This window comes from Egretta garzetta, unplaced genomic scaffold (genome assembly GCF_000687185.1).
Source record: "Egretta garzetta isolate BGI_Z169 unplaced genomic scaffold, ASM68718v1 scaffold15, whole genome shotgun sequence".
Lineage (NCBI taxonomy): Eukaryota > Metazoa > Chordata > Aves > Pelecaniformes > Ardeidae > Egretta > Egretta garzetta.
Genome location: NW_009259798.1, coordinates 81619 through 98980, shown reverse-complemented (window position 1 = coordinate 98980; position 17362 = coordinate 81619). Strand labels below are relative to the sequence as shown.

The 17362-nt window shown below is 41.2% G+C and overlaps 1 protein-coding gene across 4 annotated transcripts in view; it reads right to left on the bottom strand.

The window, feature by feature from the left end:
• Positions 1 to 5719: 5719 nt before the first annotated feature.
• The window catches only part of RNF144A (ring finger protein 144A), a 48492-nt gene continuing 36849 nt past the window's right edge, over positions 5720 to 17362 (bottom strand). For all 4 annotated transcript variants that reach the window (XM_009639795.2, XM_035895321.1, XM_035895320.1 and 1 more), the window contains exons 3-8: positions 16292 to 16396; positions 16016 to 16076; positions 14762 to 14969; positions 12754 to 12901; positions 11358 to 11447; positions 5720 to 8238 (exon numbers count right to left, since the gene is read on the bottom strand). In XM_009639795.2, the coding sequence (XP_009638090.1) occupies positions 8107 to 8238; positions 11358 to 11447; positions 12754 to 12901; positions 14762 to 14969; positions 16016 to 16076; positions 16292 to 16396 (744 nt within the window). In that variant the 3' untranslated portion in view covers positions 5720 to 8106. The remainder of the gene's footprint in view (positions 8239 to 11357; positions 11448 to 12753; positions 12902 to 14761; positions 14970 to 16015; positions 16077 to 16291; positions 16397 to 17362) is intronic.

Here is a 17362-nt window from a genome sequence, read left to right as displayed (position 1 = left end):
GAAAATCCAAACTGACTAAAAAGTAATGGAAAGACTGATTTGTTTTAATGGGCTCTGAGCATCCAACTCATGGCATGCATGGAGTGCCACTTACTCAAGCACTTGTTTTTACTTTTCCAGCTACTTGGAAAAATAAAGGCAGTGTTTTGAAGGAGGAAGTGATTTAATTCTCTTCCTAATACACTTTCTTCCACCTAAAGCTACAAAAAACCAACCCAGAACCTTTATCGGTCTATTTAACATGGACAATCTGCATTGTTCCAGGATCAGATTTCTTGCTCTACAAAATTACGCAGTAGAATTTCTTCTTCCTGTAGACATACATAAGCTACACTGATTAAAAGCCACATTTCACATTTAAGGACGTGCTGCATATAAGAATGAAGCATCACACATCAGCTAGACACACGTATCTACACTCGGATTTTAGAAAATGGCATTGAGTTAGGACACCTAGAATTTACTCCCAGGGGCTCTCTTCCTTGGGACCTAGGTTTAAATTTAGCATTTATATACTGATTATAGTGTTCCATTTCATTTTTGGCTTAAGAAAAAAAAAGTGATCAAGGAACACCAGGAATAAATTACCAGTCAACACATACAGCTTGATGTTCTCTGCTCTGCACACACCACAAACCAACTGGACTATTCAGTCTTTCAAGTGCACTTCCACTGCTTGCATGCGTGAGTTGGTTTGCACGATGTACAGCATCTAAACATTTTGTATATTTGCCACACGTGTTAAGTTACAGTCATCACACACACACATTCATCTGGAAAAACTGTATGGGAGCAGAGCAGCCTGGTTCTAATTTTCACTGCCAAGTTCTGCCCCAATACCTGAAAGCAGTACTTGTGATAAGGCGCTCTACGACGGTTTCACTCTGTTTCAGCCATGTGAGAGTTATGTGCCTGTAGAAAGGCAGCTGCCTAGACTTCTCCTGTCATCCAAGTGGGTGGGGAAAAAACCCCACACCTGAGAAGCACCTTAAAACAGCTAAGCTGTCTAGAAAACTATCTTGTTCTTGCTGGAACATGTCCAGAGGAGAGCAACAAAGCTGGTGAGGGGTCTGGAGCACAAGTCTTATGAGGAGCGGGTGAGGGAAATGGGGTTGTCTCGTCTGGAGGAGGCTGAGAGAAGACCTTATTGCCCTCTACAACTACCTGACAGGAGGGTGTAGCCAGGTGGGTGTTGTCTCTTCTCCCTGGTAATGGGCGATAGGACGAGGGGAAATGGCCTCACGTTGTGCCAGGGGAGGTTTAGGTTGGACATTAGGAAAAAATTCCTCACTGAAAGGGCTGTGAAACATTGGAGCGGGCTGCCCAGGGAAGTGGTTGAGTCCCCATCCCAGGAGGTATTTAAAAGACAGGTAGACGAGGTGCTTAGGGACATGGTTTAGTGGTGGGATGGCAGTGTTAGGTTAACAGTTGGACTTGATGGTCTTAAAAGTCTTTTCCAACCTAAATGATTCTATGATTCTATTCTATGATTCTATGACCTTAGTAAGCAGCATAGGATGGGAAGTGTCCCAAAGGCGCAGATGTGTCTTTGCACTGACTACCCCCAGTTAAGGCCAGACACCTGATTGCTAAGGCAAGCATCATACTTAAGTGAATGAATGCTGAATCTTGGTTCCCAGAGCACGGAGTCTGGGCAGCAAAGGCTTCCTTGTGTGTCTTTTTTCCCTTCTCACTTCCAGGACCGACAGAAGTTCCATCAGTTTCTATATAACCTGCATAAAATAAGACCCTTGGTATAGCTGCACTGCTAATGGGCAAGCACCCACAGCACAAAATCTCCGAGAAACATCCTACATAAGCTCCAATACAAAAAAAAAAAAAAAAAAAGCTTTGCGGATGCACTGTGCTTGCAGGTTGGTGGTGGCGATCTCTAGTACTATCTCCATAGGTGTGTGTATATAACTCAATGTCTACAGTCACACCTCTGTTAGTACCATTAAAACTAGTAGAATGCTAGAACTAGCACTATGTTTTTGTGCTGTGAGATTCAGTTGTCTCCATCTTTTAGGTCTTAGAGGACAGCTGCTGGCAGGAATTTGGCCTGAACTCTCCCACCCAGTGCCCAGGTACAGTTCAGGAGTTATTCTGGGGTTGGTGCCACTCCTAACAGAACTTATTACTGTAGATGCGGGTCACCTCTGGTGACCAAATGATCCTGGACACTGTTTATTAGAGCATACAGGGGCTATAAACTTCCCATTTTAGAATTAGAGCTTAAACACTCTCATTTTAGGCAACTGACACCATGAAGTCCATTACTCAGAGTTTCTGCAGTGCTTGATTCTCTGATGACAGACTTTTGTGCAGAAATCTAGTCGCACAGCTGAAGGTATTGGCTAAGAAAATCATTCTATGGTAAGGTAAGCCGAGCCTGGCAGAGAGACTGAAGAAATTCCCAGGAGCTGAATATTACTAAACTACAAGACAAGTGCATGTGACTGAGAAATAACCCTCCTCTCTAAAAGAAAACTGCAAAGCAATGCATACCCGAATTGGAAGCAACTGACTGTTGCTTGGGTTGCTTCCTAGAATAGGTCAAAACCCCTTGTGGTGTTTATAAGACTATTTTCTGCCCAATTAATTGAAAAAAAAAAAAATCTAATCTGATCTTTTCTTTATGGAGAAAAATCATTATGCTCCATGAAAATGAAGGAAAGGAATGTCCGAGTACCAACAGTTATGTGGCCTTGATTTTTCTTAAGTTGCCATGTATAAAGCACATACTTGCGTATTAGTTATGCACACCATTTTTTTTTCAAGAAATTGTGCCCGTGGGCTTTTTTGTAAGTATAGACAAATTGTATCCTAACAAATCAGAAAGAAGCTATGGGGACTGCAGGAGACTGCATCCTGAACTGCAGTTCAGGCAAAAGGCGAAGTGCCTGCTGCTGGAGTCAAGAACACGAGAGGCAACACCCGCTGTCGAAGCGAGTTAAGAATACTCTGTTATACAGGCGGTTGGGATTTGCCTTTAAAAGTTTTACCTCCACAGCACCAAACTGAGAGGAATACAAGCTACCCACTGTGGAGAGATCTGTTACAGCCACCTCCACCAAACCCAAATCTGCGGTGCAAGAACATAGACGCGTCCGAGGGCAATCCTCGGGGCAGCACATTCACCCAGCTGGAGTGTGCACCGATGACTGCAGCAGGACCTGGACCAAAGACCCAGCTGTGGGTCAGGCGAGCTCTAGAGATAACCAGATTCCCTCCTTTGGCCAAGCTGGGAGACGATGGGTCCGAAACCGCAGTGAAGCTCAGAAGCGAGGCAGGAGGTCTCCCGGCCGCAAGCTGTGCGTGCTCTGAAGGATGGAGAAGCAGGTAGGCACGGGGAGTCCGACCGTAACAAAAGCACTTTTCTCTAGTGAATTTATAGCATGGAAAAGTCACTATGAAGAATCACAGGAGACACATTCATTTAAAATATCTATTGAAATTACAAATTAAACTCTTCAATATGATTCAAAGTACAAAACACAACATTAAAAGGCATTCAACAGCTCTTTTATACATCACAGTGTTAGTGGCACAAAATGTACTTACATTTCAAATACATCAACAGAACTATTTTTACACTGGTCAAATACATTATTTATACATACGCATGACTCCTTCATGCTTATCCCTATACAAGTTTAAAATATATCCATGATAAAATGATCAAGAAAGGTTCAGTTATGTACCACGTACCTGTACCTAATGTTCCTGGAATTCTTATAAGAGAGATACACAAATCAAAGCAATAATGAAGACCACAGGGCTCTAAACACAAACAGCATGCCTTACTTAGTATAAGTGCATTAGCAATTAAGCACTGATGCAGGCTTTTTCGATGTCTTTAATATCACTGTCATCAAAACACGTATTCTATCTGTTTTCCTCAGCATTTTAGATTATCTATGTGAAATGTACAACCTTTGGTTTTCAAAAAGCAAACCTGCACAAAACTTTATCCATGCTGCACCTCACGGGGATGAGAATGGCCTGTATTAAATATACTTATTCCTATACACTAAAAGGCCTACAGATGAAATGCACAAAACTTCATTTTGATTTTCCTGCCCATAACCATTCTAAATCAAAAGCACTTCATCTTTTTCTGATCTATGGATATTTTATCCTGTCTGCTCCATAAACAAGAGAGCTTGTCACTAATTTTGATTGTGTTTCCTGCATGTCATGAGATCAACTGTAAGCTGAGACTTGATCCAGTCAGCTCTTATTTAGGATTTGGCCTAATTCATAAGCCGGGGTATTTGGCGAAAGATCATGCTGCCCGGTATGTCGGGGAAAGCATCCCAAGTTCTTGGCATGCTGAAGTCAGTAGTAGGAGGCTTCAGGATGAATGCCAACACGAATAAAATTGAAATACTAACATAAAACTGCAGTAAGCCTTTATAGGGAATCTTTCATCAAGAGAATCTAGAAGATCTTCAAAACCAATGAATTTGCCCTCACAGCCCTTCTGTGAGATAGGTAAACATTGGCTCACCCATTTAAAAGATGGTTAAATTGAGACAAGAGGAGGTAAGTGACTTGTCCGATGTCACGTGGGGAGAACTCGGTGCTACGGCCATTGAAGCTGGCGCAGGCTATGCCACCGATGTCCCTCAGGACTGACTTCAGCCCAAGGAATGAATGGCAGGTCTAGGGAGATGCAAAGCCTCTGGAGTCTAGACTCCGCACTTGGTCCCATGCTTGCTAGACAGGACACCACTTTACCCCAGCAGAGCATGCACTGTTACAAACGTCATTAAAAACAGCATTTAAGACAATGCAAAACCCCCTAAATAATAATGTAACTGTAAAAACGCAACAGAAATCATGCAATGAATCTTATTTTTCTGGTGAAAATCTAAAAAGCCAAAGCTGTTGTAACAATTTAATCTGAAAAGCAGCAGAGACAACCATTTGCTTTTCCATGGCATTGAGTTTAAATGTCAGAGTTTAAAATAATGTATTTACAATTCAATTTCAAGGTATTAAATGTCACACTATCAACATAAGCTGTAACATAAAAACGCCCCAAACTCAATACATCACTGCCAGAAATTGCTACTTCGGAAACCAAACAGCATTAAAACCAAAACCAAAACACCCCCAAAAATCCCCGAGAAGAATACAGATGGAATGACATTTAGCAAACCTGAAAGGATTAAGTATTTGGTAAATACACGTAGGCATATAGTCTATCCCAACAGCCAGGATGTGAAACAAGAGATAAGTCATAAAATCTCCAGTAGCAATTCAAGTATGTTGAGATCAGAGACAGATATACTGACAGAAGTACACAGTTTTCTGATTATATATAATGCTACCTATGAGCATTAATTAAACTATCATTTAAAAATATCTGTATTTGTAAAGGACTTCTTTTTTTTTTCCCTCTTTTTTTTTTTTTTTTTGAATCTGGAAATGCATTAAGTTTGACATTGATTATGCACTGGCCACGCAGTACTGTGGAAAACTCGAGTTTCGCTATATTGCCACATAAAGGCCATCTCTAAGAAAGGCACAGAGAAAATCAACCTCGTACCAGGACACTACGGTACTGTTAACAGGCCACTGCACCTCTGCTGTTCCCTATCATCCCAGTAGTAGAACTGGGAATTAGACCCATGCCACATACAGCAAAATCCCTCAGTGCTCCCAGTTGGAAAATTTACAACCTGCGAAATCTTTACGTCCTTTTGTCCAGTTTTTTTTTTTTAATGTTTTTTTTTCTCCAGTCAAGCAGAATTACAGGGCCGAGGATGAAAGGTCATTGCTTAAGCTTACCTGCAGGAAGCTGTCCTTCGCAGAAGGGTTCCCATGCCTCCTGCACACTGAAGCTATGACTTGGGACAAGCCGGGTGCTCGGCTTAGGGTACCCCTGGGGTGATGGAGTGAGCTGCTGCCGGAGCCAGAGTGAGATAAACCACGCCACTGCCCGCCGAACTGGGCAGCGCTTCACGAACCCCCTGGGGGCTGGCAAACAGCCATTGCATGCACTACCCAGGCTTCCCTGCGGATGTTTTTTAACAACTAAGCAATTTTCAATACCCAAGACAGCTAAAATACTAAAAATACTCTGATAACACAACCAGGTGTTACGAGTGAAGATCTGAACTTTGCATTGCCATAAACAAGCGGAAGGTATCACAGGGAGCTCAGACTTACTGGAAACCAGCTATCCTTCTTCTTCACGTTACAACAGCTGAACTCATTAAAATCAAGCCAAATAAGTGAACTGCAGATAACCTCCAGCTCCCAGAGCTAAATTCTGTGGTTAGATACAGTGTGAATTTGGATACTCTTAAACTTGGAAGAAGGGTGAGGAGAAGAAATTCAAGTGTAGTTTTATAAAAAGACAGTGGCCCTTTTCAAAATTGTACCCTACAGTCTTTTATTTAACAACTAGACAGTATAAAACGGAAAGATAATAAAGGAGTCATTTCCTTACGCTTGAGCTATGAAAACATATTCCCAGCCTGTGACAGCAGCCAGAAGCAGTTGCATTTAAGGGTCTTAATACATTTTCAGTGCAAAGTTATCCTGGCTTCAACATATTCATCCATCTCAGTACATTGATAATGCACAGAAATAAATGATGATGAAAAAACCGCAGTCAAACTGCAGCCCACAAGCCATTCAAAAGAATGTTTTCCTTCAGTACTACACACAGACACACACATTGTTTCAGATGCTTCGTATTTCATGGCGAGAAGTTATTAGTCAAATTTTAAAATCAGAGCAAAACGGTTTTCAACAAAATATTTCTGAAGAGAAACTACAAAGATTAATAGTATGCGGACTGGCACGCTTTACTACCCCGGAAAGAACGCACTGTGAATTCTGCAGAACTATCAAATCAAGTGATTATTTTTCAAATGAAAACTTGTTTCATCACAGCATTATTATTAACAGCATACACCATATATTTTACGATATTAACTCTGAAAATGGGCTAAGTAGGTTAAATGTAAAGTACAACTTCCACAAATATCCCAGGCATTTCTATTATTAGCTGCAGGGATAACCCTGATGCATTTTTATACTTAAAAGGAAAGATTCATTGATAACCCAAGAGTCTACTAAGTAGTAAATTAGTCCTGTATTTTTTAATAATTGCCCTAAAGACAGAAGCAAGCTATCTCAAACTTCCAAAATATTTCAATAGCACAGCTATTTACACATTTGGTTTAAATAGGATTATATATATATCTATATAAAAAGATTAAGATACCTGGATTAGAAGTTACATAGCCCTGTAAGTGTAGCAGAACCCTAAACAACAGCAAAAAATAACAATTCAGAAAAACACTAGTGGTCCAGCAGTAATCAATACCATCAATGCATTTTTAAAAGAACCTTGATTAGATAGCAGGTTTGTGTCACCACTCAACCTTACAGCTTCATCAATTCATTTTTAAAATGTAGCTTTCAATCAAACAAATTTCTTATAAGACTTCAAAAAATTCCTGGAGGGCAACAGGACCATCTTTGTCCTTTTAACCCTCCCCAAATTTCAAGAAAGGCATAGGATGGCCTATATGCACCTTACTGATTTTGTTGTACTTGGAAAAATAGGTAGTAAAAAGCACACTGTGATGGCTTTAACAAAAACAGATGTCTAATAAACATGGTAAAGTCACACTAAGTTGACTATCTGATTTAAATGATAGGCAACTTAAACATATACAGGAATAAACCACCAAATTCTGAAGCGAAAGGATATGCAGAAAGTTTAGATTTGTATGCATTTTTAGCTTGTTTTGCTGATGTCATTCAGTATAGGTCCCAGTCCACCAGCAGGGCATCAGAAACTTTTTACATCATTTCTAGCAGTATCGCCTCTTCATTTCAGACAGCCACCTGGGTCCATGGTCTCCCTTTAGCACCAAACTTGCCTGCCATTACCCTCCTTGTCTACTATCAATTGATCTATGCAACAGTAGTAACAACAGTTCCTGGAACCAAGACCATGTGTCAATGAAAAGCAGAACGGGGCAAGTAAGGCTACAATAACGTAAGTGCAAGAGGGAAACATCAACAGCAACAATAAAACCAAAACACATGTTGTGATGAGCCAAATCTTCTCTCAGTCTAGGTAGGCAGAGGGTCATCGTCTCCTTTGTTACATTTGCACTTGCAGCACAGAACAAATGGCGTAGCAAGTAGAAGGAAAGGGGAAGCCACCAGAAGTAGAAGACCAAATCCTGCAAAAATTCCTACCACCTGCAAGAGAAAGGAATAGCACTGCATTAGGGATAACAACTGTCTAGATTCTGCTGACACCAGTGCATCATCATCAGTGTCCTTCAAAAGCATCTCAGCAAATGCCATTGACCTTTCCAGAGCCAGAGCTTCCCCCCCAAGTGTATGCTACCATCAGCTCCTACCATCGGGAAATGTGAGTGAAATCAGAGACTGAATGTTCATGTTTCATAGGTCCAGCCAGGACCATGCCACACGGCTCGGTTTCATCACACAAAGTGATGCAGATGATTATTTGCCTTTCTGAGTTTTGCTGTATCTTGAAGAACTAATGAAGCAACTGAACTAGATACTTTTTTCTTGATCAAACCTAAATATTAAATACCAGGATCAAGATTACAAGAGACTTGTAGACTCCCACTTTCAGGTGCTCCCCTTTTTGCTGGTGAAAGCTCCAAAAAGAATCAGTCAAAGTTCTGGTGTTGTTCATGGAGAATCTGGGAAGACTCCCACAAACTTCCCACCAGCAGGAACACAAGCTTGGGAATCTCAGCCACAGATTACAACACTTACAACACAACAATAGGCTATAGGAGGACTTTGCATATGCCAAGTGGCTTTTTGCAGTCAGACCTGAGCTCATCCTGCTGCTTCAGGGGACGTGACCTAACTCTATCTAAAAGCATTTTTTTCATGGACATATCGACATTTATTGATCACCCTCTTCCCAGCATGGGCAGAGGACCACAGACCCACCCATCCTGTCAGTGTGCCAAACTCTATTATTTTCTACAGAGTTTAAATTTGGATAGTAATTAAAAAAACATTTAAGTTGAGGTGCATTGCCTGAGGAAGTTTCCCATTTGCCATAGGCAACTGTAAGAGTAATGCTGCAACAATATGCCCGCAAATTATTTGAGACAATAACTTAGATTTATTCACAGGAGGGTGCCTGTGAATAATTTTGAATAATGAAGGCAAGAGCGGAATGCTAATCTGCTAGCAAAACCTCACAACAGAAGGCACAAAGAAATCAGAATGCAGTACTCATTAAGAATTATTCTAGCCAGGGCTAAATAAGCTGCTTCATTTAGCTGGCAAATATTTAATTAGCCATGGTGTCGATGGGATGATTTACTAGTACTTTTGTCGGCCATGGACAATTTCTTGTTCTGATTGCTGTGTATTTCTTTTTGCAATTCCACTACCCAGGGATTTTCAGAGGGGCTGAGAGGAAAGGCTGGTTGCAGGAGATGGCGCTGTGGGACAGCAGTCGCCACCCTAAGACCGCCTCCTGGACAGCCAAATTCTTTCAGTCTGGGATTTTGGCTGTCCAGGGAGAAGGAGCTCAAACTTCCTTGCCCTAACAATTTTACGTCTTGCCAAGAGCAATTTCATTTTCAGCTTCAGAGGTGTACACATTTCATTATTCGTTCTTTTTTTGAAGGTGCTGACAATCTGATGCAACTTCCATTGACTAATCTCTGCATTTATTTACTACAGACATAAACCAAAGCTGAATTCTCATGTCCTTTAAAAACTGTGAGCTGCAGCTATTGCCACGCGGCTCTTTGGAGACAGCATGCCCTTGCCTAGCTCTGCGCAGCCCAGGCTAAGACTCCACTGGTCAGACAGAGCCAAGCTAGAAATTAGCAATTCAGTGGACCTGACTGACTAATGGTAATTTAATATTATTAATATAATATGAAATATCTATTTACACCTTCCTTTCAGCCTCAATATGCCATCAAAGAATTATTAAGTTCCATTTTGTCTGGATTTTTTTAATGTTTATTTTGGGGGGGGTTTTTTGAGGCATTTGTTTTGTTTGTTTGTTAAACAAAACTGCCTACTGAGTACTACTTACTCATTTTCTACTTGGTTCTGTTGCTTCTGAAGAAGTTGCTGCCCTACTAGCATCAAGCCATTCCCACTGGCCAAAACAAGTATTTTTTTTTAAATCCACAAACAACAAAGGCTCACCTCAATTTGCCTCAGATAAATACTGAAAGTGACTTAATATAAGGAAACCATTGCAATGTTGATTTGGCTTTCGTGGGTTTAGCAGAATTGTATCCTGATCGGTGGAGAATCACCACTTTCTTTCTCAACAGTGACCAGAACATCAAACATAATCGTCTACCAAGCGTATTTGCACTAACTGCTGTGGCTAAGAACAGACACCAATTATCAGATTAATGACCTCATATTACAGGTATATCAAGAAAGCTTATGTACCCACAGACTTCCTAAGATACCATTGGCTAAGTCAAGCAAAACCCAGTCCATAGCTCAGGCACCCCAGGGTGTAGGTGGAGGGAAGGGTGTGATCCTTCTTTTATTTCAGTTTAGCTGTTTGCCCAGACTCGGGGTTTATTCTCTATACTCTCAAATGGAAGGAAATCTGTACCTCACCAAAAAGCACTTCATCTCAAGCTAAGGTAGATATTTACTGGCACACAGTTAATTTAGGAAGGGATGACTCAGATACCCAGATGTCCCTGTATCTCTGAAGTGATGATAAAGGCAGTAGATTGGACTAAGTCACACATTGGCATTTATTTTGTATACATCGAAGTAGTGCAGAGAGCTCTTCCACTACCAGCATTCATGCTGGGTCCAGCAAGACTGGATCTAGACTACAAGAGGTATCCCCACACTCTCTGTAATTGTCAATATGAATCTGTGTTTGGAACTACTGATAAGCTCACTGGGTTACCTTCTATCCAACCTACATGAGTGAGTCAACTGGAGCCCATAGCAAGATACTGAGCATACTCAGGCTAATTCCTTTCCAGGTCTGGATCTGGAGCTAAAAAGACCCATGGCAGGATGAGCTTCCCTGTTAATAGTACGGACGGTGGCAACCTAGTTTGTTCTCCTTGTTTACTGAGAACATATCTTTTCACTTAACTGCTCTGCAGATGCACCCTTCCTAGCTCTCAGTGGCTTTCTGCCAAGGAGTGTCCTCTCTGGGACAGGCACCTGTTCCTCTCCAGGCTACTGCCCTCTTTAAATGTGCTATGAAAACTAGTTACCATTTGGCACATTTTACCCTACGGTGTTAAAATGAGTAAGGCAAAGGAAGGCACTATGACAGTGGTAGACCTGTACAGAGCTTTCAAAGATCTGAGCTTTACCTGTGTTCTGTGCCAGATAACAGATGCCCTGGAGTGCCCCAGCTTATTTCGGCAAGGTCCTTTGTCATAATGTATAAGGAGAAAATCATCCTGCAAAATATTAAATGAAAAGGTAATTAATAAACAGAAGTACAAACTGCTCTTCAAGTTATAAAATACGATTTCCTGAGAACTTATAACTAGGAATTGTACTGGTAAATAAAAGCTTAGTGAGGTGGATACGGCCAGGTCCAACCTTTCCAAAGTGCTTTGTTTACAGTTAAGAGTCTTCACAAATAGGTTTGTTTAGCAAGTGTTATGTATCTATAACGAACTCTCCTCCCAAAGGCTCTCACCCTGAATATTTAAATGCTAGTGTGGAGTTTAGCAAGAGGATCCAAGCAGATAAGCTTCCCATTGCATATATTTTACACACATACAGAAAGATCTAAGGAAAATGAATACTTGTACCGCAGACTTCCCAAACTTGGTTCCTTTTATTAGTTGAAGAATAAAAGGACAATACAGATTTTTGAGAAATGATGTCCTGCCATCCTCTGGCAAACCAGCCAAGAGAGCAGGCCTAGTACCAAGGGAACACTGCTTTTTAACTGAGCACATGAGAAGCCTGTGACTTAAGGAGTGTTGGCAAAGCATTCAAATGGGACAACCACAGGATTTGAATAGTCGCAAGTAGCTTTCGGGAACCTAAACCATTTCCTTTGCTATTGTTAACGGTGCTATAAAACAGATGACATGGAAACAGATGTTGTACAGTGTATATACTCTGATCCCTGGGCACGATAATAGGCTGATTTTTAAAAAACATAAACATAAGACAGCAGCAGCTTATAGACTGACAAATTCCTGGTGTTAGGAGAACATCGTACTCTTTTTCATATGTCAGATCTATTTCTTGTCCCACAGACTACAATGAATGGTAAACAAATCTGACTGCTAGACTCCTGCACAGTGACGCACTAAATCTAAAATTTGTCTGATAAACTTCCACAGACTGAGAACATTGCTGTACTCATCCTGTAACTCCTTCAAGAAGGGAAACATTGAAAAGTCAGTACTAAATGAAGTAGTATTAAAAAAAAAGGCACCCCCCCTAAAACCCACGTTAGTTACTATGTAAAGATTCCAACCATTATTTTCATTAAATTTTACTTTATAATGATTATTTCCTGGCTCACAGAAGCAAAACGCTAATTAGGATCACAAAGGTCAGACAGGTAAAACAGAGCATACAAATCTTATCAAATTACCAGCATCAGCTGGTTGCAGACTGGGTCGCAGTCCACCAAGCTGTGCAGAAGCTAGTGAGCTACCATTTAATTGACTGGAGACAGCTGGATGGCAAAGCAATGAACTTCTAAGCTTCTGAGAATCAGAGTGCATGGCATGTACTCACATCAAGAGATTCCAGACAGTACCAGCAAAAGGCATGTTTGCAGTTCTTACACATCATTTGGGCACAGCCTTCATCTCGTTCAATGTAAACTTTACACTTTGGACAGCGTTTGATTGGAGCATCATCTTCTTCCATTTTAAAAACCGAACTGTGGGAGAGAGTGAGGAATTAATAAGATGTGTGGCCATGCCGAAGAGAACAACTTCTAAGAAGTGTGCTAAGAAGATAAGCCTACTTCTTTTATTTTTAAAAAAAAAAGAGATATGAGTAGAGATCCAGGTATTTAACTGAGTTTTGTTATTCAGGTATTTTGGCTATACTCTATTTTTCAAACATATCTCTAGAAAAAAAGTATTTAATTACTATATTTAATGACTACAGTGCCTTGGTAAGAGTTGGGACACTTTTTCTACCACATATTTTACCAACTGTTTTTGTTATCTAGTGATACCGACAGATATTACACAGTTTTCTCCTGGAATGTATCAGATGAGCAGCAGCTAGTTTGCACCCAAATGCTTGGTATGTCTAGATAATTATCCTTTTTCCTCCTTTCTTCTTTCCCAGAAAAGAAGAGGAAGCAGTCCCTTGATGGCACAACAAATCCCAGACCATACTCCTTCCGACTGGGGCACCAGGGCGAGATTGCTTGTCTCCGCCTTCCTTGAGGATCCTCCCCAGGAATTTCCTTCCAAATCAGGAACCATGAGGTTTTGAGAGCATGCTGTTCTTTCTGAGTTGATCTCTTGATCTCTAACACTGTCCTAAGGACTCATGGTTCATGAGTTAGGGTCAGCTCTGCCTCTTCTTATCTTGCATCACTGTGCAAAACCATAGGATGTCCCTTCATACAGTGGGCACAACACAGAGGAATGTGGAAACACCAGAAGAACGTTTATTTCCCTCAAGTGGTTTTCTACACACCAACAACTCAAATGTACCTTAACAAATGACACTTCCTGCAGCCACTGCCAGTGGGAGATACAGGAATGACTGATGGGGAATCAAGAGTTTGCTGATTTGCAGGATTCACCCTTGACTGATTGATTTGCAGAACAGCAGAATAAAAGGACGTACACTCGTTAGTCACACTAGGGGCAATCATATGACAAGCAAAATGCTTTGAATCCATAAACCGTATATGAAATGCCAAATGCATGGTAGCACAAACTTCTGCTGGCACACTATGCTCCAAAATAATGAAAAAGCAAACCTCAATGGAGTAAATAATGAAGCATGAAATAAAAACTAAAAGCAACCAAAACACTAAAGAAAATAAATAAAAGTTTTTTATCTTGCCATGCAGTTTAGTGAGCTTCAGTTCTGGTCAAGCACACACAAAAAGCAAGTGCAAAAGTAACTATATTTGATCAGGAACTCCTGACAGCATCCTAGCTAGTCATCTGTTACAGCAAAGCTTGAAAGAAGACAAGTAATGGATAGCTAAGTCCAAGGCTGGCCAGGGCTTTGATGATACTTTGAACTGCTGTACAATCTTTGAAAAAGCCCAAACATTAAGTAGAACACATGCACAACAGCCCTTCTTATTCACTGGCTGCAGTATGCTGGTGGAACCAGCTTGGACTAGAACTTAAGATCATTGGCCAAATGCACAGCAGTTGGGATTGCTGACAGGGTATCCTAAAAATCACTGTCTGGCACAACGTTACCAACCCTCGTGCTGTCCAGAATAGCAGCAGCAATGAGATTTTCTCTGAAGGGAAGCTCACAAGCTGCCTGGGTATCATATTTTTCCCACTGGGGCAAAAGGGTGGCTGATAGAGGTTCAAGCAGCTCCTTTGTTCTTTGCTGGGAATGGTGGCAAGGAGAGCAGCTGCCAAGAGCTATCCAGTTTTGGAATACAGCATTAAAGGAACAGGAATGACTAAGTGAAGGAAACAGCTTTAAAACAAAATATCAGGAAAACGCCTCTTCACTATTCAAACTCCAGTTTGTTCAAAGATTGTGTGTTTTGTTTCTAAATACTTGATCTTTTGCAATACTTTACCTTGTTTCTCCTGGAAGAAAAGAGATTGGCATGTTCTCTTGACAGCCTTGACCTGGATGCCAATTAGATTTGCAAGCAGAGCAGAACTCAATGTCACAGGCTTTGCACTGGACCAGCTGGGGGTCCTGTGGGCTTGGTTCTTGGAGCTGGCAAACTGCCTGGCAAGTAGAGGATGGACACCAAGTCCGACACGGATCCAAAAGCACTTCTGCAAAGGGGCACAAAAGAACAAAATTCAAAGGCTGTTACAAGACCGGCCTTCCGTAAGAATGTATTCTCACTGAGGTTGACTGGCCCAGCATTTGAAGACACACATTTTCAAAAGAAGCCTTTTGATTTATGCTACCCACTTAAGACATAAATCTGGCCCACTCTGCAAACAGGCACCAAACTAAAGTGAGTTCCCCGAGTTTGAATTAATTGCTCACTTTCATTCAATAGATTAAACTTGTTCTGAGAATGAGATGTTGTATTTTTATGCAGTTGTACTTGAAGTTAAACAGAGCATATACTATGCAGGCATAACCCATCAGAAAGTGTTTTTATAGTGCCTTGCCCAGTAGGACCCTATTTCAAGGTGGCCTCTGCCACCACATGTTTAACAATAGCATAAGACTGTTACACAGGTTCATCCCTTTCTTGGAGGCTACCTTACTGGCAAGTCATACCACGTCTCAAAGCCCACTGAAGTCAATAAAAACCTACCAATGACTTCAGTGGTTTCTAGGCTGGGTCCTGCCCTCAGCAAAAGCTTACTGTAAGTTCTCTGTGTCCACAAAGTTCCACATCCCCATAGGCACCCGGTCAGCTTGTATCCTCAGAAAAATTAACAAGGTTCATGTTATCATTACACACAGAACTGCCCAGTAATTCTGCACCAGATGCCATCAGAGGAGATAATGGTGGCTCCATAAAAGTGGTCAATCTACCTCCCCAGCCCCTAGAGTACTGGTAGTCAACTCAAACAGCAAAGCCCGAAATAGAAGTCACTCCCTCCCTTAGTTATAGAGCAATATAATACATAGCAATTTTCTTTCCTTAGTTTATTCCCAGAACGTTGCAATTCTGGGAATCATCCAGGCAAGAACAGAAACAGTGTTTTTCAGGGGTTTTTTCGGGGGGTGGGTGATGACCAAACAACTAATGCACAATGCTACTGCATGAACACGTGCAGAGCCAGATTCTGATTTATGGGATCATTCTGGAGCGATACCATTCCCACAGCCTCGCAATGGGTAGTGTTACATGCGTTACCTCTTTCAAACTGTAGCTTCTTATACCTTTGCATGATTTCTGATGCAACCATGCACTCAATCTGTTGAAGGAAAGAAAAGGAGAAGACAAATTTCCAATTAGGAACAGCAATAATCTAAGGCATTTTCAACAAGTAGGAGACAAAGTATTTGACCTTTAGAGAATTATTGAAAACATATGTTGGCAACAATGGCAGCTGTAACACACAGAGCAAGACACGTTTAAACATGCTGGAAAGAAAAGAAATAAAAAAACCTATTTGCAGTAAAAGTGTACCTCATTTTCTTGCAGATGACCTCGCTTTGGGCAGGCAGCATCAGGGCAGCTGATTGCTGTTTCTAGACCTTCTTTGATCAAAAGTTCCACATACTGCTTTAGGCACTGTAAGAGAGCCAAAGATTGAGTTAACTGTCCCACCAAGAATAAATCACTCGGTATTTTAACAGCTTTACTCTGAAAATCTGAAGAACTCGAACTTCTTTGAAAAAGCAGATACTACTGTGTCCCTTTTACAACCACGGGACATGCTCACAGCTTTTTGCCACAGTTACACCTTGAAATAGAAAACAGCAAGTTAATTTCTCCATCAAATAACTCTTCCTCTATTGAAAACATGCAGCAAATTAAAAAATAACAATAATGGGGAAAAGCACAATTCAAATGGGGAGCTAAGGAGGGGAAAAAATAATAGAACACCACCAAGATAAAATTAGATTAACCACACTCCAAAAATCTTTATGGAAACCACAACACAGTGTAGTAAGCAGCAACTACCCACAGAGAGACGTTTGTCAAACAGACCAGAGGGCAAAAGGGAGTGGTGTATCTTGCCTTCTATTTCTAGAAAATAACTATCTGAACTTCATGGTTAAAGATATATCTTTTCCATAGGAAGGGAAAAAATGTGAGAATTAAGACTCTCAGAAGAACTACAGTTTCCATGGGGACCGAATAATAAATATTGGTAATACTAATACTTTGCTCCCCTAGCAACCACAGCATTTTACCCGAGTCATAACTGAAAACGTAGCACCTAACACAGTGGCACACAGCATAACCGTCAACAAAACAGGGAAGAGAGGTGGATATTTTAGACTAAGGGCAAATTAAGACCAAACCTTGTTATTCTTGAACAGCAACCACTCCCCTCCACCTCCATGCTTCCCACATCAGGGTGAGAGCTACTGCATAGGTGTCTGCTGGGGAAGCAAGGGGAGCAATGGAGAGAGAGAGATAACCTTCTCTCTGCAGATACCACACACCTTCTACCAGCCTGACGCTACACAGGAAGAGTGAACAAGGGTCTATCTTCCAGTGGATGGGCCACCCTGTGGTGGTCTCACCCTG